The 25,607-nt window shown below is 47.0% G+C and overlaps 2 protein-coding genes and 1 non-coding gene across 5 annotated transcripts; 2 read left to right on the top strand and 1 right to left on the bottom strand.

The window, feature by feature from the left end:
- The first annotated feature begins 3,342 nt into the window (after positions 1-3,342).
- Positions 3,343-3,552, top strand: LOC115865569 (small nucleolar RNA U3). Its single transcript, XR_004044352.1, has one exon. It is a non-coding gene; the product is annotated as a small nucleolar RNA U3 (small nucleolar RNA).
- Positions 3,553-10,590: 7,038 nt separating this feature from the next.
- FBXL12 (F-box and leucine rich repeat protein 12) lies at positions 10,591-17,678 on the bottom strand. 2 transcript variants are annotated; one of them, XM_030879603.2, is made up of 3 exons: positions 17,365-17,678; positions 17,179-17,251; positions 10,591-12,623 (listed from the first exon to the last, which is right to left on the bottom strand). In XM_030879603.2, the coding sequence occupies exons 1-3, from the start codon at positions 17,448-17,450 to the stop codon at positions 11,802-11,804; spliced, it is 981 nt and encodes a 326-aa protein (XP_030735463.1). In that variant the 5' UTR covers positions 17,451-17,678; the 3' UTR covers positions 10,591-11,801. The 2 variants fall into 2 exon arrangements, with proteins under 2 accessions (XP_030735463.1, XP_069901424.1); XM_070045323.1 differs by lacking the exon at positions 17,365-17,678 and adding an exon at positions 16,095-16,135 and having other exon boundaries at positions 17,179-17,199.
- A 5,277-nt stretch (positions 17,679-22,955) lies between these two features.
- On the top strand, positions 22,956-24,639 carry UBL5 (ubiquitin like 5). 2 transcript variants are annotated; one of them, XM_030879608.2, is made up of 5 exons: positions 22,956-23,103; positions 23,475-23,541; positions 23,749-23,832; positions 23,994-24,031; positions 24,485-24,639. In XM_030879608.2, exons 2-5 carry the CDS (start codon positions 23,486-23,488, stop codon positions 24,526-24,528), a joined length of 222 nt encoding a protein of 73 aa, XP_030735468.1. In that variant the 5' UTR covers positions 22,956-23,103; positions 23,475-23,485; the 3' UTR covers positions 24,529-24,639. The 2 variants fall into 2 exon arrangements, with proteins under 2 accessions (XP_030735468.1, XP_030735466.1); XM_030879606.2 differs by having other exon boundaries at positions 22,989-23,103; positions 23,426-23,541.
- The last annotated feature ends 968 nt before the right edge of the window (positions 24,640-25,607 follow it).

The following is a 25,607-nucleotide window of genomic DNA, read 5'->3' as shown; positions in this document are numbered from 1 at the left end:
CACCCACCAGGTCGCTCCTCAAAAGCTTATCTACCTGCCTGTCCTCAACATCCTGGAGCCTTTAGAATGAGTCTCCCATATTGATAAGGCTGCCAATCCATGAGATAGGCTATCTATGAAACTGAGCGGGAGGGCCTGGGGCATGGAGGTCTCTTTTTTGTCCCCCATTTCTTGTAGGCAAGACTCCAGACTCTATGACCTTCCCAAGAGCAGATTCAAACAGTTGCCAATCAAGGGAGGAGCAGCCAAGAAACCACCTGAGGCAAGATTAAAGGGACCAGAGAAGCTCATCAAGATTGGGAGACTACCTGAGCCCCTGCACACACCCTAATCTTGTCAGCAACCCCACCCTTGGGAAGTATTGTTATAAAACTCCTTATCAAATCCTCCTGGGAGGGGACACATAGTTTTTCAAGGCAGGAGCCCATTGTGTCCCCCTTTGCCTGGCAAAGCAATAAAACTATACTTTTCTATTGATACTTCACCCCAAACCCCTATCTCTGAGGTTTGATTCGGTACCTTTGTACAGAGAAGCTGAGCTTTCAGCATCATCTCCTCCATTCAATCAATCCTTTATTTAACCTTTATTTCCCCTTATTTTTTAAAACATTTATATTGGTCACCGTACCAAACTCTTATCATTGATTTCTTTGTGTATTCAAAGTAGTGACATTTTTCTGTTACCTATGTGTTTTTCTTCCTTGAGTATTTATTCTGTTTTTTATTTTTCGCATGGCAGATACTCCAAGATGAAGAAAATAGCAGAAGTATAGGAGAGGCTGAACCCTGTGCAAATAAAAGATAAAGACCATGCTTGTGGGCAGCATACAGTTAACTTCTCCCATATTTCTCATTCTCAAGGTCAAGGAGACCTTCCCGACTGTACATGAGCAGAAAGTCTCCTTGGAGGTCAAAAAGGGAGTGATGTCAACCTATCCATAGGCCTCTTCACTGGAATCCATCTCAGCTAAGAGATGCCCTCGCACACATGGGAGGGCCCTAAGACAAACCAAATACGGACTCAGAACCAGGCAAAGCAAGATGATTGGCCAAAGGAAACTCAGAAGAAATGCCCCGTATACGTGATTCAAACTACCATGAGGGCACGACTCTCCGAGTCCGCCCGTGTATCTATCCACACGTACTCTTTTTCCTCCTAATAAACACTTTATTTCTTTCACTACTCTTTGTCTCTTTGTGGAAATTTATTTCTACAAAGCTGATGGGCCAGGGCCTTATCACTGGCCATTGGTCTAGTGGCTAGGATTCAGTGCTCTCACTGCCACAGCCTGACTTCAATCTCTGGCCAGGGAACCAAAAATCCTGCTTCAAGCCGCTGCAGGCGGAGGCCATCTGAGATCAGGTAGTGAGGAGCTTTATAGTAATGGTTCAAAGAGGAGGGCGTGATCAGCTCGTGGACATTCTTCTGATTGGCTGGTGGTGAGGCAATCAATGCCGAAAGCTCTGCTTCTTTGTACACTGGTGCCGAATCGAACCTCAGAGACAGAGTTTTGGTGAAGTAGAAAAGGATAGCTTTACTGCTTTGCCAGGCAAAGGGGGACACAGCGGGTTCCTGCCTTGAAAAACTATGTGTCCCGACCCAGGAGGATTTGATGAGGAGTTTTTTTTTGTTGTTTTTTTGGTTTTGGGGGTTTTTTTGATGAGGAGTTTTACAGCAATAGTTCAAGGGTGGGGTTGCTGACAAGATTAGGGTGTGTGCAGGTAGTTTGCCATCATCCATGCCCATGTCGTTTTGAAAGTTCTCATTTAAAGAAGCATTTTCTCATCCCACCATACCTTTGGGTTATAACATCTGCCTTGTGCTTGTGGACGGGAGGGTGGACAACAGTTTGAAAGATGAGAAAATAAAGGCCCAGCGTCACCTGAACGTAATTCCACTTCAGCTCTTCCTCCACCCAGTGGGTCGGGAAAAAAGCACTACTGGGGCAGGACTGAACCTACCCGGTGACCCTGACCCACCCCCCAACCCGGCAGTCCATACCTCTGCTGAGTGACCTTTACGCCCGCTGAGGCTGCAGGCGCGGATTCCCACTTCGCTTCCGGTTTTGTGAGCTGGAAAGGGGCGTGGCCCTAGGGAGGAGCCTAAAGAAGCCAGAGAGGCGGCCATGTTCCTGAAATCGCTCCAGCCTGGCGCCACTTACCAAGGTAAGTGGACGGAGCTAGAGAGGAGAAAGATTCTTGGAGGGCGTGGCCTGGGCAGAGATAAGGCCTGAGGGCGTGACCGGGGCTGAAGACCAATCCTAGAAGGCGAGGCTGGGCGTAAGTACAGGATCTGGTGGGCGGGGCTAAGCCGGGCTCCAGGCTCAGGGTCTGAGCTGGGGGAGGGTTTCAGGTGTGAGGGCGGGGCTTGGGCGGGGCCTCGCTTCTAGTTGGCCAGTCCTCAGGATATCCAATACAGGCTTTTCTTGCTCCTTTTCTCTACCATTCCGAGACCCTTATACAACAGAACACCAGGTTTAGGAAGGTATCTGTCCACAAAGGGATCATCCTCTGTTTACCCTGTTTCTTCTTTAGGGTGTTAAAGTTTAAATTTTTCTTCTTCAGTGGGTTGTATCTTTCTATTAGGTTAACTCCTAGACACTGTACATACATACATCTAAATTTTCGTTTCATTTCCCATTTGACTATTTTTGGGGAGTTCTGAGAGATGAGGGATGTGCTCTGGTTTAAATCATAGGTGTAAGTCAGAGTATCCTGCTGATAAAGTGGATATTCAACAAATACGAATTCCTTTCATTTTTCCCCTTATGAAGGGTGAAGAGGAATACAAATGTTAGCAGCTTCTCTTAATTCCTGTGTTACGAAGTTATAATATTTTTCAAATAAATTTATTTATTTTTGGCTGCGTTGGGTCTTCATTGCTGCTCACAGGCTTTCTCTAGTTGCGGAGAGCAGGGGCTACTCTTCTTTGCAGTGGGCAGGCTTCTCATTGCAGTGGCTTCTCGTTGCGGAGCATGGGCTCCAGGCACACGGGCTTCAATAGTTGTGGCACACAGGCTCAGTAGTTGTGGCTCACAGGCTCTAGAGCACAGGCTCAGTAGTTGTGGTGCGTGGGCTTAGTTGCTCCGCGGCATGTGGGATCTTTCCGGACCAGGACTGGAATCTGTGTCCCCTGCACTGGCAGGCGGATTCTTAACCAGTGTGCCACCAGGGAAGTCCCAAGAAGTTATAGTGAATAATTTACATGGCAAATTTGGTGATGTGCTGCCATCTGCTGGGAATCAAGGGTATTAGATTCTATCTCAACTGGCTACTTTTGAAATCAACCATAAAACTTCCCTTTCCGTATTGGAAAGTTCTCATTTTAAGAAAGCATTTTTCAAGACTGTACTTTCAGGGATCATTTCTATAGGTCGTTTCTAGAGAAGTTTCTCTGAATGTTAGAGCACCTGAAACCACGAGGAGGAGGTGTGGTGTTCTGTCCTGAGCATGAAGCTGGTTATTGGTGTTGCTTCTGCAGCTGCCATTAGCCATTGATGATCGCTCTTCTCTTCCTTTGGGAGAGTGAAAGGGAGAGAATGCCATCTGAGTAAAAAAATAAATAAGAATAATAAAAATAATAAAAATTTTAAAATTAAAAAAAGAAAAGAAAAGAATAAACAAAAAGAGAAAAAAAACAAAAAAAGAGAAAAAAGATTTTTTTAAAAAAAGCATTTTTCCTTACCACTATACCTTTGGGTTCTAACAGTGTTTAGTGCTTGGGCTTGTAGCGGGGAAGAGCGACGGTTTGGCAAATGGGAAAACTAAGGCCCAGAGTTATCTAGACACAGTATTTCCACATTACCCCCAGCAATCAGGCTGAAGGAATTTGGGGACTGTGAGAATTTCTGGAGGAAGAATGAACAGCAAGTGCAAACGTCCTGAGGCAGGAAAAGTTTCGCCTCTTTGACCAACAACAGAAGCTCAATACCTAAAATGGTTGAAGTGAATTGTGAAGGTTGGAGACCAGCAGGAGATAAAATCAGAGAAGTAACAGAGTCAGATCATATGAGGCCATCTGGGCAACTGTAAGAATTTTGGGTTTTACTCTGAGTGCGGTGGGGAGCCCCTGAAGGGTTTTGAGCTACATTATCTGATGTATATTTTTAAAAGATCTCTGTCTTGTGTGTGACTCCATGGAAGCAAATATAGAATTGGGGAGGACAATTAGAAAGTTAAGGAAATAATCCTGATGACAGATGAAGATGTCTGGACAAAGGTGGCAGGGGAGGATGGAAGGAGTGGGACAGTGCTCTGATGCTAGAAATAAGGCAGAGCCAATGACTGTCTGCTGATGGATTTGTTGTGTAGTTTGGGGGCAAGGAGTCAAGAATGACTCTGAGGGACTTCCCTGGTGGTGCAGTGGTTAAGACTCTGCAATCCCAATGCAGGGGGCCCAGGTTCAATCCCTGGTCAGAGAATTAGGTCCCACATGCATGCTGCAACTAAGAGTTCACATGCCACAACTAAGGAGCCCGCCTGCCACAACTAAGACCTAGCACAACCAAATAATAAAAGAAATATATAGATACTTTTAAAAATGAGGATTTTTGTTTGTTTGTTCTGTATTGTCAAATAAAAATAATTCTGGACATTGGTAAGAGGAGACTTTATTCAAAATGGTTATTGCAAGAGGGAGAACACTCCGACGAGATCTGCAAGCATCTTAACGAGTTAGGCAGAAAAAGGCTCTTCTTTTGTTGGGGGAGTTTCTCCCCAAGAAGCTCAGGGATATCTTTGCATTTAAGGAGGTGCAGTGTACATGGCTGACATTAGCTTTTGATTGCTGAGGCATCTATTTCAAAGATATCCGTTTCAGATAAATCTATTACCAGTTGCATAACACAGTTACTAGCTAAACAACCAGATAGAAACAAGGCTGCCCCATCCACGAAGGTCCTCTTTTAGCGATCCCTGGGCAACCTAGATAACTGATTGTTTAAGTGATCGCATTTTTCTCTTCCTGCCCCCTAGTTCCTGCTCTTATGTTTTAAATTCACCAATACAGAATGAAACCTTAAAATACTTGTCACCCCACCCTCCACCCCAAGAAAGACAGAACCCAGGTCTGTGCTTCCTATCTCCTTCTATTTGAGACCTTAGGCATGCCCTCGTACCCTTTAGGACCTGTGACTAATAAACCTTGTTTTTTCAAGTTCCCTGTCGATTGTTGCTGAGGTGCTTCTTGAAATTCTCAGTGAAAAAAAAATTAGTAGCCAATCTAATAAAGAAATAGAGAATTTTATTCTAGCCAACCTGAGGATTATAACCTGGGAGACAGTCTTTCAGAAAGCTCTGAGGACTTTTCCACCAGCTACAGGTCAAAGCACAGTTATGTACATTTTTTTGAGAAAAAGGTTATACTTCAAAGTGACATGCTGAGAGTTCACACAGTACAGATCTGCACGTACAAGGCGAATAGTTAGTCATTGTGACCTTTTACAAGATTAAGAAAGGAATGTTATCTCCCAAGGAGTTACCTTGCTGGTGCCAGGAGAAAATTGCTCTTTGCAATCGGGCAGGTATTCTTGTGTCTTCTGAGGAGGTCTGGTTAATGTATAATGCAGAAGCACGTTGTACACGAAGGAGAGGAGGTAGTGGCCCAAATGGGCAGAGAGAGAATCTATGTTTAATTTTTTCTTGTCCAGCCTTAAAATAAATTTATTTCATCACAATCATAATAAGAAACCATAAGGGCCAGTCCAGCCACATAGCAGTGGCTCAGGTTGGGGAAATGTCTGTGGAGGCTCGCTGCATTTAGTCTGGGCCCAGGTGAGTGCTCCAGGCATCCCTAGCTGATAGCATCCTTGTCGATAGGCTGAGATAGACGCAAAACAGGTATGGGGACTTCCCTGGTGGCGCAGTGGTTAAGAATCCGCCTGCTAATGCAGGGGTCATGGGTTCGATCCCTGGTCCGGGAAGATTCCCCATGCCGTGGAGCAACTAAGCCCTCAAGCCACAACTACTGAGCCCATGTGCCACAACTACTGAAGCCCGCGCGCCTAGAGCCCGTGCTCCGCAACGACAGAAGCCACCGCAATGAGAAGCCTGCGCACCGCAACAAAGACTAGCCCCCGCTCACCGCAACTAGAGAAAGCCAGCGTGCAAGCAACGAAGACCCAACACAGCCAAAAATATGTAAATAAATAAATTTATTTTTAAAAAATCAAAAAAAAATTTTTAAACAGGTATGCATCACTTTAGTCTGAGTTAGGGCAGAAACTCCATTCCTCTGGCTCCCTGGGTCCGAGTGGGGGGAATTTCAGCTGAAGCAACAGTTCTGATCCCTCTCTGCACATACACGTGCACACACTTTATCTGAATAGTGGGTTTGGAAGAAGGAGCTGAGTCTGAACGGTTCACACCCTTTCTCTCTGCCTTTTGGAGTCTTCTGGGCCCCAGACAGAGGGTATTTTGATCAGGCTGGGGCCATGCAGTAAGCATCTACAGGAGCCTTGTGGTTGACCAGCTCTGCCATGCCCGAGTAGGTCTGGCAAATTTAGGGGTGAAATATCAGAAAACCCACCAGGCTGCATAGTGGAGCCACGTGTTTCAGTCCTGCTTTTATGGGCCATGAAGCTGATGTTTTCATTGCTGATTCCTGTGACTGGTCTCAAACTCAGGAGGGAAATGAAGAGATGCCCACGTTTTTTTTTTGTCCAAAGTCACAATAATAGACTGCCAACTAAAAATTGTCACTTGCCTTCTGGTTCTACAGGAATGAAGTCACTAGCCACTGCAGTGGCTGACCTTCATCTCACCCTGCAAGAAGTTCAGGGTGGAGATCAGGAATGAGGCACTCTGTGCTCTGGGAAAAACTGGCAGAACAGGTCTTCCGATAGTTAGATTTTTCAGAAGATTTTATCAGTCTAGTTTCTTCCATCTTCTCATATTTAGAAAAGCACTAAAATTATTAACGGAGACATCTGCCCCTTGCGACTAGCAGCGACCTTCTACCAAATGTGTGCTTGGTTGCATGTATCCCCCTTCATTAAAGTCATACGTATACTGACCTCCTCCCCCACCTCTTGGGAGCAGTTCCTCAGAGCTATCTGAGAGGCTGTCTCCTGGGCTATAGTCCTCATTTTGTCCCTAATAAAACTTAACTCACAACTCTCACACTGTGCATTTTTTTTTCAGTCAACAAGACAAAGAAAATTTTAGAAGACGATAAGCCAAACTTACAATGATTCCCTCCCGGGCCAGAGATTAGAAATAGATTCAATTTCTGTAATGTTAAAATTATTTACAAGCAGGTATTATTTTCAACATCAGGAAAATTTCTTGTTAACCAGAAATTATATGTTTTTTAAGGCTCTTTTTAAAAAAATTATTTATTTATTTGGCTGCACTGGGTCTTAGTTGCAGCATGCGGGATCTTTAGTTGTAGCACGTGAGATCTTTAGTTCCCTGACCAGGGATCGAATGCGGGCCCCCTGCATTGGGACTGCGGAGTCTTAACCACTGGACCACCAGGGAAGTCCCAAGGCTTATTTTATACTTTACTTTTTTAACTAAAGTATAGTTGATTTACAATGTTGTGTTCATTTCTTCTCAAGAATTATATGTTTAAACGCAAATAACCATCCATCAGTGAATGGATAACAAATTGTCTCTAGCCGTATGATGGAATACTACTCAGGAACAAATTTTTTTCTTAAGTTTTTTGGGTTTTATTTTTTTGGTCACGCTGAAGGGCATGCGGGATCTTAGTTCCCCCCACCACCAGGGATCAAACAGGGGCGCCCTACAGTGGAAGCATGGAGTCCTAACCACTAGACTGCCCGGGAATTCCTGGGAACAAATTTTTGATCCCTGCAACTGTCTGGATAAATCTCAAAATTATTACGCTGGGTGAAAGAAACAAGACCCCTCCCATACACACAGAGAAAATAACACACTATATGATTCCATTTATATAATATTCTAGGAAAAGCAAAATAATCTATAGTGACAGATCAGTGGTCCTGGGGACAAGAACGGAGGGAGGGTTATGAGGGGCCACAAGGAAACTTTTGGGGGTGATGGAAATGTTTGTTATTTTGATTGTAGTGGTGGTTTTATGAGTGCACACATGTCAAAAGTCATCAAATTACTTAAACATGTGGTTTGTTATACATTAATTATGCCTCAATAAACGAAAAAAATTTTTTTGTCTAATGGGGCACAGTTACTGGGCCATCCTTTCACATAATGTTCCATGTCAACAAAGCAAATTCACATAATGGTTAAGATCATGGAGTAAGATTACTCAAGTTTTGCTACGTCATTAGCTGTGTGGCTTTGGGCAACTTAACTTCTCTGTGCCTCAGTTTCCTCCTCTGTGCCTTTCTCACTGGGCTGCTGATAGGAGTCTGTACATGAAGGACTGAGCACAGTACCTGACATGCAATAAGCAAGCACTTGATAAATGATACCTTACCTTCATGGGATGGTGTATTTTTTGTTTGTTTTGTTTTGGGGGGTTATTTTTTGGTCACGCTGCGTGGCTTGTGGGATTTTAGTTCCCCGACCAGGGATTGAACCCTGGACCCTTGGCAGTGAGAGCTCAGATCCTAACCACTGGACAGCCAGGGAATTCCCATGGGAGGGTGTATTAATCATGTTTTTTATTTTCTACATTTTATGATGCTTTGACATCTTAGGTCTTGCAAACCTGGGGAAAGACCGCCCCTCCCAGGGTTAGCTAGTTCCTAGAGATAGCAAACCACATGCCTGGGAGCCCGCTTCTCATATGCAAACCAGCCAATCCGATCACCTCCTTTATCTAACCCTGGGACCCTAAACCAATATTCCCTCTGCCCTAAATCATCCCAGGACCATGTAGCATGCAACTAGGGACCACCCCTAGAGCCTAGAACCCACTGAAATTATTTATTTATTTATTTAAATGCCTTTAAAAACATATTTATTTATTTATATATATATTGATTTAATTGTTGGCTGCATTGGGTCTTAGTTGCAGCACGCAGGATCTTTCTTGCAGCATGCGGGATCTTTTGTTGTGGCACATGGTCTTCTCTCCCTAGTTTCAGCCTGCTGGCTCAGTTGTGATCCCACGGCATGTGGGATCTTAGTTCCCCGACCAGGGATCAAACCCACGTCCCCTGCATTGGAAGGCGGATTCTTAACCACTGGACCACCAGGGAAGTCCCCCACTGAAATTATTTAAACCATCCAATTCTTAGCTTGCTCTGCTGGCCTCCCCTGCCTCTCCCATTCCTTCCAGCAAAAACTATAACAGAGGCTCTGGCCCATGCTTTTCCCTCACTCTTGCTGACCAGTCCTGGTGCGCCCCCGTGTGGCCGTTCTTGGCATGGCATGCCCCTGCTCTTGGGAATTGTAGTAATAAGCCCTTCTTTAAAGGACAGTTGTTGGAGGATGGAGAGAATGAAGAGACCACCGAAATAAGAAAGCATCTTGAGACCGAAAAACAAGGCAGGCAGCTCCATATAATCAATGGATCCGTTTATTAGAGGGTAACTTACTCACAGGGTGGGATCAATTGGACAGCGATCCGGAAGCATTCACAGCCTCACTCCACACCCCCGAGGGGCCATTTGGACAATTTATAGTTAACCTAGGGGGTGGGGGAAGGTGCTTGGAAACAGGATGTGCGTTCCTAAGTCAAGATTTTTAAATGGGTAACTAGTCTCATGGGTGCCAGGAATACATCAGCAGTGAAAGTTTTCATCATTGTTTGGGGCCTAACAGAGCATAGAGGCCACCTGAACCTAATGATTATGAAACAGTATTAACTACAAAGCCCTTGACGACAGAGAAGTCATTTACTGTACAGTACAGTCTTACATAGGGTCAGTGGAAGGACAGGAGGAACAGGGCCCAAGATGGTGTCAGTTATGCTAATGCCATACAACCGCTGTCTCCACGTCTATCACCTTACTATACGTGATTAAAACAAGTTCCAGGTACATTCTGTTTTGTTTTATTTTTATTTTGGTGGGGGTGAATTAGAAAAAAAATAGCTTTTTCGCTTTGCCAGGCAAAGGGGGCCACAGCAGACTAATGTCCTCAAAACTGTGTGTCCCGACCTGGAGTGGGGTAGTGAGGAGTTTTATAGTAATGGTTCAAAGAGGAGGGCGTGATCAGCTCGTGGACATTCTTCTGATTTGTTGGTTGTGAGGTAGGTGGGAGTCAGCATCATTAACCTTCTGGTTCTAACCGTTCTGGGGTCTAAATGCTTGTGGGCACCATACCGTTAGTTAACTTCTCCCACCTGGTGGAGGTTTCAGTATCTGCAAAACAACTTGAAGATATTGTTATGTATATCCCTTGAGGGGGGTGTACCAGGACCCTGTCCCAAGGCTGCACTATTGTCCAGGTACATTTTAAAACAGATGACAGGGACTTCCCTGGAGGTCCAGTGGTTGACACTCCACGCTTCCACTGCAGGGGGCACGGGTTTGATCCCTGGCTGGGGAACTAAGATCCTGCATGCCGTGCGGCGTGGCCCAAAAAAAAAAAAAAAAGTATATACATATGTATAACTGAGTCACGAGTCACTTTGCTGTACAGCAGAAATTAACACAACATTGTAAATCAACTATACTTCAAAAAAAAAATAACGCTCATTTCATGGGCAGTGATCCCAAGTTACTTAGGATCACTATCAGTCTGCCACCTGCATCTTTCAAGTGGTTCAGACTCAAAGGGCAGGAAAAGGAGTTGCTACCTTTTGAACCCCTAAAACCAAAGCCACCTGTGAGGCCCTTCTAACCTCTCCCCATCATCTCTGACTTCACTCTTGATTGCTCACCCCCCGTTCCCTCGGCCACTTGGACCTTCTTCCCATCCCCGGAAATTGCCAAGCTCACTCCCATCTCAAGTCTTTGCCTTTTCTGTCTTCCCCAGCGCTTCCCGGCGCTGGTTCCTCACCTCTCAGCTCTGGGCTCAGAGAGGCCCACCCTGCCCACTCAACCAAACACGTGTGCCCCCATCATGTGGCCCTGGTTTATTGTCTCAGAGTCTCTGAAACCGTTCCATGCGTGTGTTCACCTGTTCATCATCCTGTCTTCTTCCTTGTCTGTTTTGTTCACTGCTGTGGTCCCAGTGCCTAGAACCATGCTTGCAAGAGAGCGGAGGCTGAAGGCACATTTGTTGAATGAATAAACCAAATGCTTTTTTGAAAAACGTGATTATCTTTCTTTAATAGCAAAATAATATATATTGCGCAAAACTTGGAAAATACAGAATACAAAATACTGAAAGGACAACTTAGAAACTTTATTAACATTTCGAACATCAAAGCATGAGTTGTATCTGCCCTTCTCTCCGTGTCTCCTGCGTGCATGTAGGACTATCAGTGGTGTGTCGGCGTGTCAGTGGTGTGTCGGCGTGTCAATGATGTGTCAGTGTGCTGGTGCACATGCGTTGACAGCCCTTCCAGGCTTCCTAAGGGGCCTTGACCCCTCAGGTCTCCCTAACTCCTAACCCACCCTTCCACATCTGTCCTGTTCCTGAGAATGGCTCTTCATCCAGGACCTTCTCGGGCCTCAGGGCTGGTAAAGAGTAAGGCTTTGCAACATAACCGAGAGGTAGCTATGGTCTTCCTCATTTCTGGAGGTGAGGACAGGGCCTCCGAGAGGCTGGCTGATGTCACAGAGGCCACACAGCTGGCAAACCATGATTCTAATGATCTGGAGGAGCCAAGGCTTAGGTTCTTTCTACCTGTGGCCTTCATAGCTCTCCAGCCGGATTACCTGCCCATGGTAAGGTGCTGCTCAGAGGGTCTGGGACTCATTAATAAAAGCTGAGAGGGGTCTCAGGCTCGGCTGGTGTAGTCACATCCACCAGTCCATGGACTCTTTGGGGCAGGCCCTGACAATGACCATACAGTGGGGTAGCCCCTTAGACAGGATCCTCTCTGCCTCCTGACCCTCCCAGCCCAGCCCCTGCAGCTCAAGGACCCTGAGCTTGGGCATGGTGAGGCAGGAGGAGAGGATTTCATGCGGGGAAGGCATTTCTGGGGTGATGAGCGGCCCCAGCAGGCACAGACTCTCCAGGGCCGGCATGCCCTCCAGGACCGACAGGCCAGGGGCCGAGAGGCCCCGCACGGTCAGCCGGATCTTCCGCACATCTCGGAGGTGGCGGCTGATGGCCAGGAGGGTGCTGTCGGCCGAGAGGGTGCAGCCCAGCACCTCCAGCCTCTGCAGGTAGCTCAGCTCCTGCAGGCCCATATCCAGCCCGGTCTCGGTCACCCGGTAGGTGCCGCCCAGCACCAGCGAGCGCAGCGCGCGGAAGCGCGTCAGGCCCTGCAGGTGCTCGTCGCGGAAGGCGGGGACACGGTCCAGCACGATGCACTCGAGCAGGGGCAGCACGGTGGGGTCCTGCTCCTTGAGGAGCCAGGCCATGGAGATCTCACAGCTGTGCAGCTCCAGGGTCCTCAGGGTGCAGGGGAGGCTGGTGATGGGCACCATGCTCAGGTTGGCCACGTGCAGGCAGAGGCGCTTGAGGTTGGGGCACTTCTGGCCCAGGGCCCTCATCAGGGCGGGGGACAGCTGGGGAGCCTGAGAGCCCGAGAACAGGTAGCCGCCCATCCGCAGGGAATGGAGCCGGGATGCCATGTACCGGCGAAGGAGGTGCCACATGACTTTAGGCCGCATCTGTAAGAACCAGAAACGGGGTGTGGGGGGCGGGCTGTGACTGGGGGAGAGATGTGGGGCATCTTCCAAGGCCCCCACCTGCCTGGAGACAGGCAGTCCCCAGCTGGGGCTCTGATGTTCCCTGGGAATTCTGTCCTTCCCTCACCAGCCTCACGCCACCAGATACCTCCCCAGGAGCAACAGGATGATTTAATCTGTGTTGACCTCTAGGTTGGAACAAAAGCAATGGCGGTAAGAGACCATAACAGATCTGTCTCTAGCGAGAGTTATCTTCTGCAGTAAGCAAGAAAGTAAATCCACCTGGCAATATTTTTATCCCTTTCTTAATGACTACCTCCTCATAGAAATAAACAACATAAAATAAAACTGAAAAAGGCTAAAACTGCCCAGGGTAAATCAGATCTAGGTTAAAAGAAAAAAATAAAAATCACAGCTTGGTAATAGTGAAAGCTGCAAAAATTAACCCTGGGAAATTAGTAGAAAACAAACAAACGAACTATAACTAACTGGTACCCTGTGCATTTCATTATATGTACATTTTAGCTTCAAAAAAAAAAAAGGACAGAAAAAAGAAATTGTAGGGACTTCCCTGGTGGCGCAGTGGTTAAGAATCCGCCTGCCAATGCAGGGGACAAGGGTTCGAGCCCTGGTCCGGGAAGATCCCACATGCCGCAGAGCAACTAAGCCCGTGCGCCACAACTACTGAGCCTACACTCTAGAGCCCACAAGCCACACTGAGCCTGCATGCCACAACTACTGAAGCCTGCGTGCCTAGAGCCCGTGCTCTGCAACAAGAGAAGCCACTGCAGTGAGAAGCCCGCACACTGCAACGAAGAGTAGCCCCCGCTCTCCACAACTACAACGAAGACCCAACGCAACCATAAATAAATAAAATTAAAAAGAAACTGCATACCATAAAATCTGTTGACGAGGTTTTTTTTTTGTAAATATGACTTTTTTATTAGCAAAATCCACGACCAGGCAAGAGGATATTTTGCTGCCTCTCAGTTACACCTTTTCTGTTGGGTTCTTGGTATCCCTAATCCTTTTATTCCTAAATTCTTTTTTAAAATTTTTCATTGAAATATAGTTGATTTACTATCTTGGGTTAGTTTCAGTGTACAGCAAAGTGATTCAGAATATATATATATATATATATTTTTTACATTGTCTTCCATTTTAGGTTATTACAAGATTTTTAGTATAGTTCCCTGTGCTATACTATAGGTCCTTGTTGGTTATCTATTTTATATACAGTAGTGTGTATATTTTAATCCCAAACTCCTAATTTATCCCTTCTCCCTGTTGACTACTCTTGACAGAGGAATCAAATCTTCCTGATAAAATTTGGACCTGCAAGTTTGGGCCGAGGGAAAGGGACTCACTAGAAACATTGCCCACTAAAAGGGAACTCACACAAGTAGAAGCGACCGTTGGCAAAATTTTAAATGCCCACGGAGCCAGAGGTTGAATCCCTTTTACTTGTAAAAGGACAAAATTAGAAAATCCTTTAAGTTTCATAATATCAAACACTGGCCAGGATGTGGAGAAGCAGTTCTCAGGTCCTGCTGGTGGCACTTGGTCTGGATACTTTGGAATGCGATCTGGTGAGTTTTACTGAAATGTAAAATGTGGACACCCACTGGCACCTGTTTTGTTTTTAAGAATATGGGAGCAGGAATTCCCTGGCGGTCCAGTGGTTAGGACTCCGCACTTTCACTGCCGAGGGCCCGGGTTTGATCCCTGGTCAGGGAACTAAGATCCCACAAAAAAAAAGGGGGTGGGGAGCATCTGCTGCTTCTCTGGGAAAGAACAAGGTGACCTGGGTGACAGAAGTAGGGAGACCTTACTTTCCAATTTTTATTATTTTGTACCTTTTGAATCCTGTGTATATCTTTTTTTGCACCGCCCCCCTTATTATTTTTTTAAACTAATTTTTCAGTTTGTTTAAATGCACATACTGCCTGACCTAGTAAGACCTCTTTTGTGGAATTTACCCTACAGAAACATTAGTTTCTGACATCGTGGTTTTAACAGCAAAAACCAAATGTCCACTGATAAGATAACAGCCATGTAGGTAGTAACTAAGAACAAAGTAGATCCAGAGATATGAACCCTGGTAACTCCTCAAAACATGCAGGAAAGAGTGGCAAAATGATACTTTAAAGGTTAAAGAAAAAAGAAACAATACTATATATTTTATATGGGTACAATTATTCCAACCATAATGGCTAACTTGTATTGAGTACCTACTGTTTGCCAGGTGCAGTGATGAGCACTGAACTAGAAAGCTCACACAGTACCTGGTTGTGTAGCAGGTACCTCTGGAAAAATGCAGTGGCCAGAATCTTGTTCTTGCAAGAGTACAGCTATGATTCAACACAGCCTGACTCCAAAGGCCTATCTTGCTCTTGTAACCACTTTACTTTCCTTCCCTTATACAGGCCCAAGGATATAAAGGCATAGAAGATGGGATAGAAGGAAATATTCCACACTTATAATAGTGGTTACTCTGGGTAAGGGTTGAAGATACCAGGGGATGACTGTCAAAGGCTCTTAGCTTCATCTGTGGCAATACTTCAATGGTTTTTTGTTTTTAGATATAATTGACATATTATATTAGTTTCAGGTGTACACACAATGGTTCGATATTTGTATATCTTGTGAAATGATCACCACATAAGTCTAGTTAACATCCATCACCACACATAGTTATACTACTTCAACATTTTTACAAGAATTATTCATGACTTGTGTGATTTTTAAAAATTAAACCTCAAAAAGAGAAATGCAAAACAAATGTTCTAGTTAATCTCTATTACGTACGCTAAAGCATTTAGGGATGAAGTGGACTCTTGTCTGCAACTTATTTTGAAGTGTATTTAAAAAATAAAATGGATTGATGGATGGAAAGAGGGATGGATGGATCGGTCAACAGGGGATAAAACAAATGTAGTTAAATACTAATAGTGGGCAACTTCGTGCTCTCTGTACTATTCTTTCAACTTTTATATATGTTTGAAATTTCTCATAATAAAATGGCAGAAAAAATAACTAAGAACTACATTATTATGTAATGTGTTAGTTTTTTAGTACAGAAAAAATAACCATTTTTAAAGGTGATTTCAATAAAAATAATTTCTATACAAGGCCACAATTCCTTATCCAAAACTCCTGAAGACAGATGGGTTTCAGAATTCAGAATTAATGTGGTACAAATACCATATATGATACCATCAGAAGGGTCAAGGGCAGCACCTTGTTATCAGATTAATATTTTTCAGTATAACATGACTTTTATTCCAAGTGGGATAAGGAAAAGGACATTAATAGCCTCACACCAGTTCACATCAGGTGTTGCCACCAAATGAGTTTGTGCCAAGCTTACAAAAAACCTTTTCACTTTTCTGGCTTTCTGATTTTGGAATTGCAGATGAAGAACTGAAAGTGAGAAAATATAAAGGATCCTACCTCTCAGAAATTGTACTTCTAGGTTTCAGAGTAACTGGTACCTGGATGCAAGAAGACAGACACAAGGACATTCTTGTGGAACAAGAAGCAACAGCATCAGTAACACCTTGAAAGTTATTAGAAATTTGGAATCTGGGGCCCCCACTCCAGGCCACTGAATCAGAATCTGCATTTTAACAAGATCCCCATAGGTGATTCGTATGCACAGTGAAGTCTGAGACACTGCCTTATAAGGCTGTTCATAACAGTAGAAAGTTGGAAATAACCTAACCATCTGTCAACAGGAAAATAGATAAACAATTTGCGGTATATTCATTTAACAGCAGTTAAAAGGAATGAATTAGATTTACAAGTGCTGATTAGAGTAAATCTCAAAAGCGATGTGTGAATAAAGCTGGTTATACAAGTAAAACAGCATTTAACTATCTAAAGAGTAGAGCAGCATTATCTAAATTTTAGAAATACGTTAACAATACTGTGTATTGCTTACGGGCACACACATAAGAAGTAAATAAAAACGCGAAGGGATACAAATCCACTTTATGATAGTGGTTACCTCTGAGGAGGGTTTCAAAAGTGCAAGAGATATACCTAAAACTGTTGTATGCATATGTGTATATATAAACATTTGTATGTGTGTTTCACAAGATCAGCAGTAAATAAGGCCAAAGGTTAAAAAAGGTTAAATCTAGGTAGGGGGGGAAATAGTTTCAGATATTATCCTCTGTACATTTCTACATATATTTGAAATAGTTCATAATAAAAAGAAAAAAATAAAATGCAAATGGGAGAAAGTGGAAATGGTTTGCCTGCACCACTCAGGAGATTAATTCTGGAAATAAGTTGACTATGGAAAATGATTTCTCCATGAAAACTCATCAATAAGCCCTTTCCCTGCACGACTTTGGTAACACCCATTCTGGAGGTGGGGAAACTGAGGCCTGGACGTCACAGTGGAGCAAATAACTGACGCGGCCGGGATGCACCCGGAACAGCCTCGCTCGAAACACAGGGTTGGAGGCGTGGTCCTCGAGGTCGGGCCAGCCCGACCTTGGCCCAGACCTGCCCGGCCAGCCCCGCATACCGTGTAGAGCGTCAGGTCGACATGTCGCCACAGCCACCGGTCGTCCACCAGCCTCTTCCAGCGGTGACAGACCCTGGGGAAGGGGACCTGCCGTTAGAACGTCCCGGCCCCGCGGGGACCAGATGTCCATCTCCTGGTGCAACCCCCCCCCGCCCGGCCCTTCCCTCGCGCGGGGCGGGGCCGCACCTGGAGATGCGGATCCTGTCCCGAACCGGGAGGTAAGAGAAGATCTCCAACAGAACAGAGTCCGGCAAGTCCGCAAAAGTCGCCATGATCCCGCCGACACGCACTTCCGCTTCCGGCGAAAGGGACTCGTTGACTCGCCTTGGAAGCCCCTAAGAGACGGCAGGAAGTGAGGGTGCCGGCAGGGAGGTGGTCGTGGCTTCCGGTAGCCGGCAGAGTTCTGGCTTTCCTCTTGCGGGGACGTGGTTGGGCCCTGGAGCCAGACCAGCACGGGATCTGAACGCGGCACCGAAGGTGGGGTTAGGGACTAGGACCAAGCCCGGAAGGCGTGGCTAGGGCGATGACGATACCCGGGGGCGGGGTTAAGGGCGGGAACGAGACTCGGGGGGCGTGCCTGGGGAACTAGGACCACGCCCTGAAGGCGTGGCTAGAGCGGTGACGAGGCCCGGGGGCGGGGTTAAGGGCGGGAACGAGACTGGGGGAAAGCGTGGCTGCGGCGGTCACGAGCCCTAAAGGGAAGGATTGAGGGCGGAACCAAGAGCGGAGGACAAGGTGGAGAGTTCGAGAATAAATTTGTAGAAGTGAAATAGCTTGTTAAAAGGCGTGTTGAATTTTTCGCTTTTATTGATGGCGCCAAATTGTTCTCCACAGAGCCTGAACTGACACTCCCTCCAGATATATATCACTCTTTTTTTTCTAAATATATTACTCACTTTTAAAGTTGCAATTCATAAGGGCAGTGAAATTTATTCAAACATTCCCGTATTGATGAGTATTCACGTTGCTTCCAGTTCTATCACCGCAATATCGGCGCTAAACATTCTCTTTATATATGTATGTACATGCATATGTGTGTGTGTGTGTGTATATATATATATATATATACACACACACACACACACATACATATGTAATATATACCTCCTATGTTTTTATTTCTATAGGATAAATAACCAGGAGTTGGGTTGATGGGTCAGAGGACATGTGAAGTTTAATTCTGAATAGGTTTTGCCAAATCACACTCCCAAGAGCCTATAATGGCAATACATGGTTTTGGGTTGTTTTTTTTTGTTTGTTTTGGTTTGGTTTTGTTTTTGCCGCGCTGTGCGGCTTGCAGGATCTTAGTTCCTCGACCAGAGATTGAACCCGGCCAGGGCAGTGAAAGCACCGAGTCCTAACCACTGGACCGCCAGGAAATTCCCTGGCAATACATGTTTTTAATACACACACAGAGAAGAAATTGGAGACGTTGAAAACTGTTTTAGAAATAAATGCAAACTGGGACTTCCCTGGCGGTCCAGTGGTTAAGACTCTGTGCTTCCATTGCAGGGGGTGCAGGTTCGTTTTCTGGTGGGGGGATTAAGATCCCGCATGACGGGCAGCCCGGCGCCCCCCCCTCAAAAGAAAGCAAACTCATTAAGATGTATATGTTAGGGCTTCCCTGGTGGCGCAGTGGTTGAGAGTCCGCCTGCCGATGCAGGGGACGCGGGTTCGTGCCCCGGTCCGGGAAGATCCCACATGCCGCGGAGCGGCTGGGCGCGTGAGCCATGGCCGCTGAGCCTACGCGTCCGGAGCCTGTGCTCCGCAACGAGAGAGGCCACAGCAGTGAGAGGCCCGCGTACCGCAAAAAAAAAAAAAAAAGTATATGTTAAATGTGTGCAATTTTGTATACCAACTATATCTGAATAAAGCTTAAAAATCTGTATGCTTTCACTTATCCATAAATAAATAAAAAGTAAAACACTGTGGTATTCACCTATCAGATTAAGATGAGGAAGCCAGAAAATACCCACACTAGCCTTGGTGTGAGGAAGTAGACCTTCTCAACCACTGCAGATGGGGCAGAATTGATGCAAAATCTTTGAAGACAGTTTGGCAATATCAGATTGCAGCCCCTGTAGGGCCCAATAATTCCACTTCTAGGATCTCAAATTGTCAGAAAGAATGAGGTAGGTCTTTCTGTGCTGTTTGGAACAATCGCTAGGGTATTGTTTTCTTTTAAAAGCAAAAGGTGTAGAGAACAGTGTATATAGTTTGATCTCGTTGGATATACATATTTGTTGTGTTTCATTTTATACATAAAGGCCTGTATGAAAACAAAGTCATTCATTTCTGCCCTTTGACACAACTTAAAATATTGTATGTTACTTGAAAATACAAAGTCCCTATCTCCATTGAAACGCGTTATTGACATCTGAGAGGTTTCATCATTTTCTTGGGAGGCTCTGTATCACATGTTTGAAGACACAGAGATGAAATGAAAACTTTTAACTGTAATTGTCCCTGCGGAGGGCCTGGGGTCTGGAGGGTGAGGAAACTTTATGCTGCTGTATATAATACTTCTGTACTGCTTGAATTTTTACCATGTGCAAGAAAGTTCCAAATGTTTTATTAATAAATCCAACCCCTTTCATATTTTTCCTCAAACAAGAGCACAGAAAAAAAATGCTTCATGCTCTGGCAACCATTTTACGACTGTGGGAGAAAAGACCAAAAGAATCACATAGAGGTCAAGTCGCTTGCCAGGGCCACAAGCCCAGATTTTTCTGATGCCAGAGCGTGGGCCTCTATCACAGTGCTCTCCGATTTCCTCCGGAAAGCCCATGCCAGCACGCAGGGGCAATGACTCCTCTGCTCCCAGCGCCTTGGGCTTCCCCTTCACAGCACCTGTGTCACACTGTATTGCAAGGACCTCTTCACTTGTCTTCTTTACTTGTCTTCCTCCTGTATCAGACTGAATTCTGGGGTGGCAGGTCGGCCTTGGACACTGCTGCATCTCCAAGGCCTGCTGACAGGCTGAGATGTTGGGAGAAGGGACCTCCTGAGCAACTCTCTCCACCTCTAAGATTATTTCCCCTCTGGTGAACCTTTAAGTTCAGCGGAACGCAGGTGTCGCTGACCCCAGCTCAGTTACAGGGGTTTCCTAAGAACCATCTTCTCCCCATCAAGCATACAGGAGTGGAGGGATGGGAATCCCAAAGTATAAGCTCCTTCCTCTGGGTCAGAAACTAGGCAACAAGGGGCAGAGGGGCCCTGCCCAGCTTGCTCCTTGAGTTCTGACCCAGAACTCTCCCTCCTGGGAAGCATCTACCTCCTCACAAGAGCAGCTCTGATAGCAGGTCCTTCGGCTGCCTAGACGGGAGGATGGGACTGTCCTGGCCCCTCAACGGGCAGGCACTGAGGCCCTTCATGGGAAGCGCCGAATGATATTTACCAGGATGTGGAGAGAGGTCTCTAAGGTGAGGTGTCCTGTCTCCTGAGGCCTTTCCCCCTCCCACCTGGCTCTGGAGGAGGCAGTCCGTGCAGCAGTGGCAGCCTAGTCCTGGGACTTCCCATTGCCCATCCCCTCCACTTCCTCAGGATGCCTTAGCCCAGTTGGGGCTGGCGGCCCCCGACTAGATCCCCACTACTGCCCATGGAGCCCAAGCCCCCAACAATCCCAGACTTTATATTCCTCCCCTTTCAGCAGCACTCCTCACCCCTTTCCAATCTCCCCCAGCCCATAACTCAGCATCACCATCCTGTGCCTTAGCTCCCCCTTTTTTTTTTAATTTTTAAAAACATTTGGGGTTTTTTTTTTTGGCTGCACCACACAGCTTCTGGGATCTTAGTTCCCTGGGCACGGATTGAACCCGGGCCCTCGGCAGTGAGAGCGCAGAGTCCTAACCACTGGACCGCCAGGGAATTCCCTAGCTATCTTTGAATCAAACATTGAAAAAATAGAACTTCTTGTTTTAAAAAAATAACATTTACTTTTTCTTCTGATTACAAAAGTAACATATGTTCATTGTAGGTAATCTGGGAAAACACCAAAAGCACCAAAAAGAGGAACATGAGACACAGCAATTCCACCGTCTAGTGGTAAACACCATCAACATCTGGTGTGTCCTAGTATTTCTATGTGAGTGCAAAAATGTGTTCCTTCCAAACTTTCTCGGGCACATTAGTCCCCTCAAGCTCACCCTTGACCTTCCCATCTCCCCCTCTTGCCCCATCTGTTCTTCTGCAAGAGGACTGTCAGGGGCTGGTCCAAGACCGATTCTTACTACAATCCTAGGGTGGGGATTGCTCTCCCCATTCATAGGTGAGGAAGATGAGAATCAGAGAGGGGAAGAGTTGAGATCACACAGCTTAATATTAAGGGGTTTTGACTCATCTGTCTGGATCCAAAGCCTGTGTCTCCAATCTGAATAAGCTTTCCATTCAGATTCCCTGCCCGCTCAAGCCCACTCAGAGGGATTCTGCAGGGGTCAGAGAAATAACGGATCAAAGTCCTGAGGCAGGAAGGCCCCTGAGTCTAGTGTTTGAGGTGGGACTCCTTGGGCCAGTTCCCTAAGGCAGGACAGTCCCAACAGGATCACAGAGCATCCTCCCTTTCCCCAGGAAAGCATCTCATGTCTTCCACCTAATCTCATATCCTAGATTGAGAAGGCGGATTGGGTGAATCAGAAGTGGTGGCCCCGCGGCTTCCCTGGTGGCGCAGTGGTTGAGAATCTGCCTGCCAATGCAGGGGACACGGGTTCGAGCCTTGGTTCGGGAAGATCCGACACGCCGCGGAGCAGCTAAGCCTGTGCGCCACAACTACTGAGCCTGCGCTCTAGAGCCCGCGAGCCACAACTACTGAGCCCATGTGCCACAACTACTGAAGCCCGTGCACCTAGAGTCCCCGTGCTCCGCAAGAAGAGGAGCCACCACAATGAGAAGCCCACGCACCGCAATGAAGAGTAGCCCCTGCTCGGGGCAACTAGAGAAAGCCCACGCGCAGCAACGAAGACCCAACGCAGCCAAAAATAAATAAATAAAAATTAAAAAAAAAAGAAGTGGTGGCCCCTTTTCAGAGTGAATCCTTTTAGGCTCACCAAACTAGGAGAATCCTGTCTGCTGAGAAGGAACAGTTCAAGAGTCAGTTCCATTGACAGGTTGGACTTAGGGAGGGGTGTTCTCTGTCCCACCAGCTCTGGGGAACCAGACCAGTTCAGGGGCTGCTTTGGCGCTGAAAGGCAAGGTTGGGAACTGGTACACAGTGCCCCCTGTAGGGCGGGAGCGACCTTCCTTGAAGATACAGCCCTGGGAGATTTTGCAGTTGCAGGTAGGCGTGCAACGTGAACTCCATTCTGGTAAGTGCTGGTATCCAGGCCAGGATCAGGAGGCTCCTTCACTTATTGACTGCAGTCTGCACCCAAGATGTCCCTGGGGGCAGGCGAGATAAGCAGAGGGAAGGGGTGAGCAAAACGCTTCCGAGGCCCAGCCCTGAATGAAGGCAGGGGGGCGGACGGGATGCCCGCAGGACTTGACCCAGGCTCCCCAAAGCCCTAAAGTTGCAGTTAGAGGCTCCGTCAGGCTCAGGAACGAGAGGTCATCCCCGCCCACCGAGATGCCACACCAGATGGCGTCTCAGCACAGCGAAAAGCCTTCAACTAACTGCATCCAAACGGCTGGGCGCCGGTTCATGACCTCTGACTCTCCACGCCCCTCCCCCGCCCGGACCCTCATTCGTCTCCACGGTCCGTCCACATGTGTCCCTCTACTCAGGCTCGGGACCCCAAAGCTGCTCCTGGGAACCGCAAGCCCACTTCCGGCCCGGAGGGGCGTACTCCGCGCGGTGTTGACGGGCACTGGGAGGAGCGGAGGGAGGAGCTTTCGGCTGCGCACTTCCGCTTCCGGTTCTTAGCGTCAGCGCTGGTCGGGGCTCTGCCTTCGAGCGAGCTTGTTGTGGCGTCTGCTGGTGCCAGGAGATTCAAGGTGAGGTGGCCAGGTGGAGAGGCCCGGAGTAGCGGAAAGTTGATGGGACCCGGCCATCGAGGATCCGCCCGCCTGCGAGAGGCGAGGCTCGGCCTTCAGGCTACCTGAAATGGGACTGGGCCGGGCCGGGGGGGTGGGACGCGCGGCTGCCTGGGGTCTGCGGTCGCCGTGGGGTCCGAGGTCCTGGGACTTGGGGCCCAGGAAGACTGCGTTCTGGGGGATTGAGGGGGGCGTGAACATTAAGTCTCAAAAACCGGGTGCCTTGGGGCCTGAGGGACCCCTGAAGTCCTGATTCTTTTGCTTCTGTCCCCGCTCTGTGTAGCTCCATCCTGAAGTCCTGATTCTTTTGCCTCTATCCCCGCCCTGTGCAGCTCCAGCCAGGATGATCGAGGTTGTTTGCAACGACCGTCTGGGGAAGAAGGTCCGCGTTAAATGCAAGTATCCACTGGCGGCCGAGAGGCGGTGGCTTCCGGAGGGTGCTTGACATGAATGAGGCAGGCAACTCAGTCTATGTTGTAGGGTGATTTTAGTTAAACCCGGGGGCAGGGGTGGGAATGGGGTCCTGGCAGAGTGCATTCACTACTGGAAATGTCCTCGTCGCGTTCTATCTCCCCCTTCCATTTTCCTTAATTCCTCTGCGCCCAGTACTGATGACACCATCGGGGACCTTAAGAAACTGATTGCAGCCCAAACTGGCACCCGTTGGAACAAGATCGTATTGAAGAAGTGGTGAGTACAGGGGTAGAGCTGGGGGCTGGACAGGAGCAGGCCAGAAGTTTTTGGTTGGGGGAGGGCTGCAGCCAGCCCTTTGCTTAGACAGAACTTCCTCAGCTTGCCTCCAGGCTGAAGGGCCTCCTTAGGCTTTTTCCTGAAAAGTTTTTATCCCGCAGGTACACGATTTTTAAGGACCACGTATCTCTGGGGGACTGTATCCTTTGACTTCTTGAGGAAGGGTCTCCATACCCGGACTTGGTTCTCTTTGTTCAGTACTGGAGTCTATATGAGATTATGCACATAATGTGTTTAACTTAATATGTGGCACATGCTAAGTATTTAGAAAATGGGAGCCGTGTAATTATTTTGTTGGGGGAGGAGGGTGGTTGGTGAAATGTTTTGATTTGACTTGGCTTGTAAGACTTTGACACTTTTCAGTCAAAGTATTTATTACTGAGCTCCACTTGAGTTGGGTACGGGAGGTCAGAGTGGAGGGAGACTCGGGCATGTTTGTTGTGCAAAAGGAACATGAACTTTTTTAAAAGTTTGGATTCTTTTCAAATTAAAATGATCCAAACTAAAATGTGGCCACCCTGACCCAACTGTGACAGATGGGAGGGGTGGGGATGGAGCCCACAGTGAGGATTCCTTAACGCTTGTACTTCAGATGAAATCCATGATGGGATGAACCTGGAGCTTTATTACCAATAGGGCAGAATTCCTTCTCCCTGTCCTTCTCTCTTCCCCCACCCTCGCCCCCCACACTAATATGGATGCTTGTGTTTGAAAACTCATGCTAATAAAAACTTAGAGGCTGCTTCATTCACTGTTGTCATCTTTGAGTGAGGGCTATCTCTTGAGGGGAGGGTTGGCATCTGGTCGTCACTATATTCTCGGTACCCAGCTGCTCAATAAGAGTTCAAGATTGGATCAATGAGGGAGGCAGTAGACTGGGAGCCTGAATGGAAGACCAGAGCTCTGGGGCTAGCCATGTGTCTCTGAAGGTCAACAGATCCTGGGATTATTGTCACCCTAATAGACCAAGGAACCTCTGGGTAAGGACAGTAGATGTAGTAGTTAGGAATACAGGTTTAGATTCAGAGAGACTGTGGGTGGAATCCCAGCTCTGCCACCAACTGTGACCCTGGGCAAGTTACTTAATCTCCCTTAACCTTCATTTCCTTATCCAAACTGGAACCGACAGTGTTTACTTCAGTGGTGTGTTGTGAAGTGGAGATGAGATAAAGCATGATTAAGCAGCCACAGTTCTTAGCGCTTATGAAATCCTTGTGGACAGAGTGAAACAGTGTGGCATAGGCTATAAGAAGAACCCAGCCTCAACAGTCAGACCAACTGGGTTTGAATTTTGATCATTAGCAGTGGAATTTGGAGGAGTCAGACTCTCTGATCCTCAGTTTCTTCCTCTAAAAGCGGGAACCATGATGACAATCACGTTTCCATGAGATAATGATGAGATAATGGATAACGATGAGATAATGGAGTTAAAACAGCAGGATGGGGCTTCCCTGGTGGCGCAGTGGTTGAGAGTCCGCCTGCCGATGCAGGGGACACAGGTTCCTGCCCCGGTCTGGGAAGATCCCACATGCCACGGAGCGGCTGGGCCCGTGAGCCATGGCCGCTGAGCCTGCGCGTCCGGAGCCTGTGCTCTGCAACGGGAGAGACCACAACAGTGAGAGGCCCACATACCAAAAAAAACAAAAAAAACAGCAGGATGCCTGGCATTATTAGCTGTCTCCTGCCTTCTTCCCTCAGGTTTGAGTAGACAGGAC

The sequence above is a fragment of the Globicephala melas genome, chromosome 3 (assembly GCF_963455315.2).
Source record: "Globicephala melas chromosome 3, mGloMel1.2, whole genome shotgun sequence".
Classification (NCBI taxonomy): Eukaryota; Metazoa; Chordata; class Mammalia; order Artiodactyla; family Delphinidae; genus Globicephala; species Globicephala melas.
This window is presented reverse-complemented; position numbering and strand designations above follow the sequence as displayed.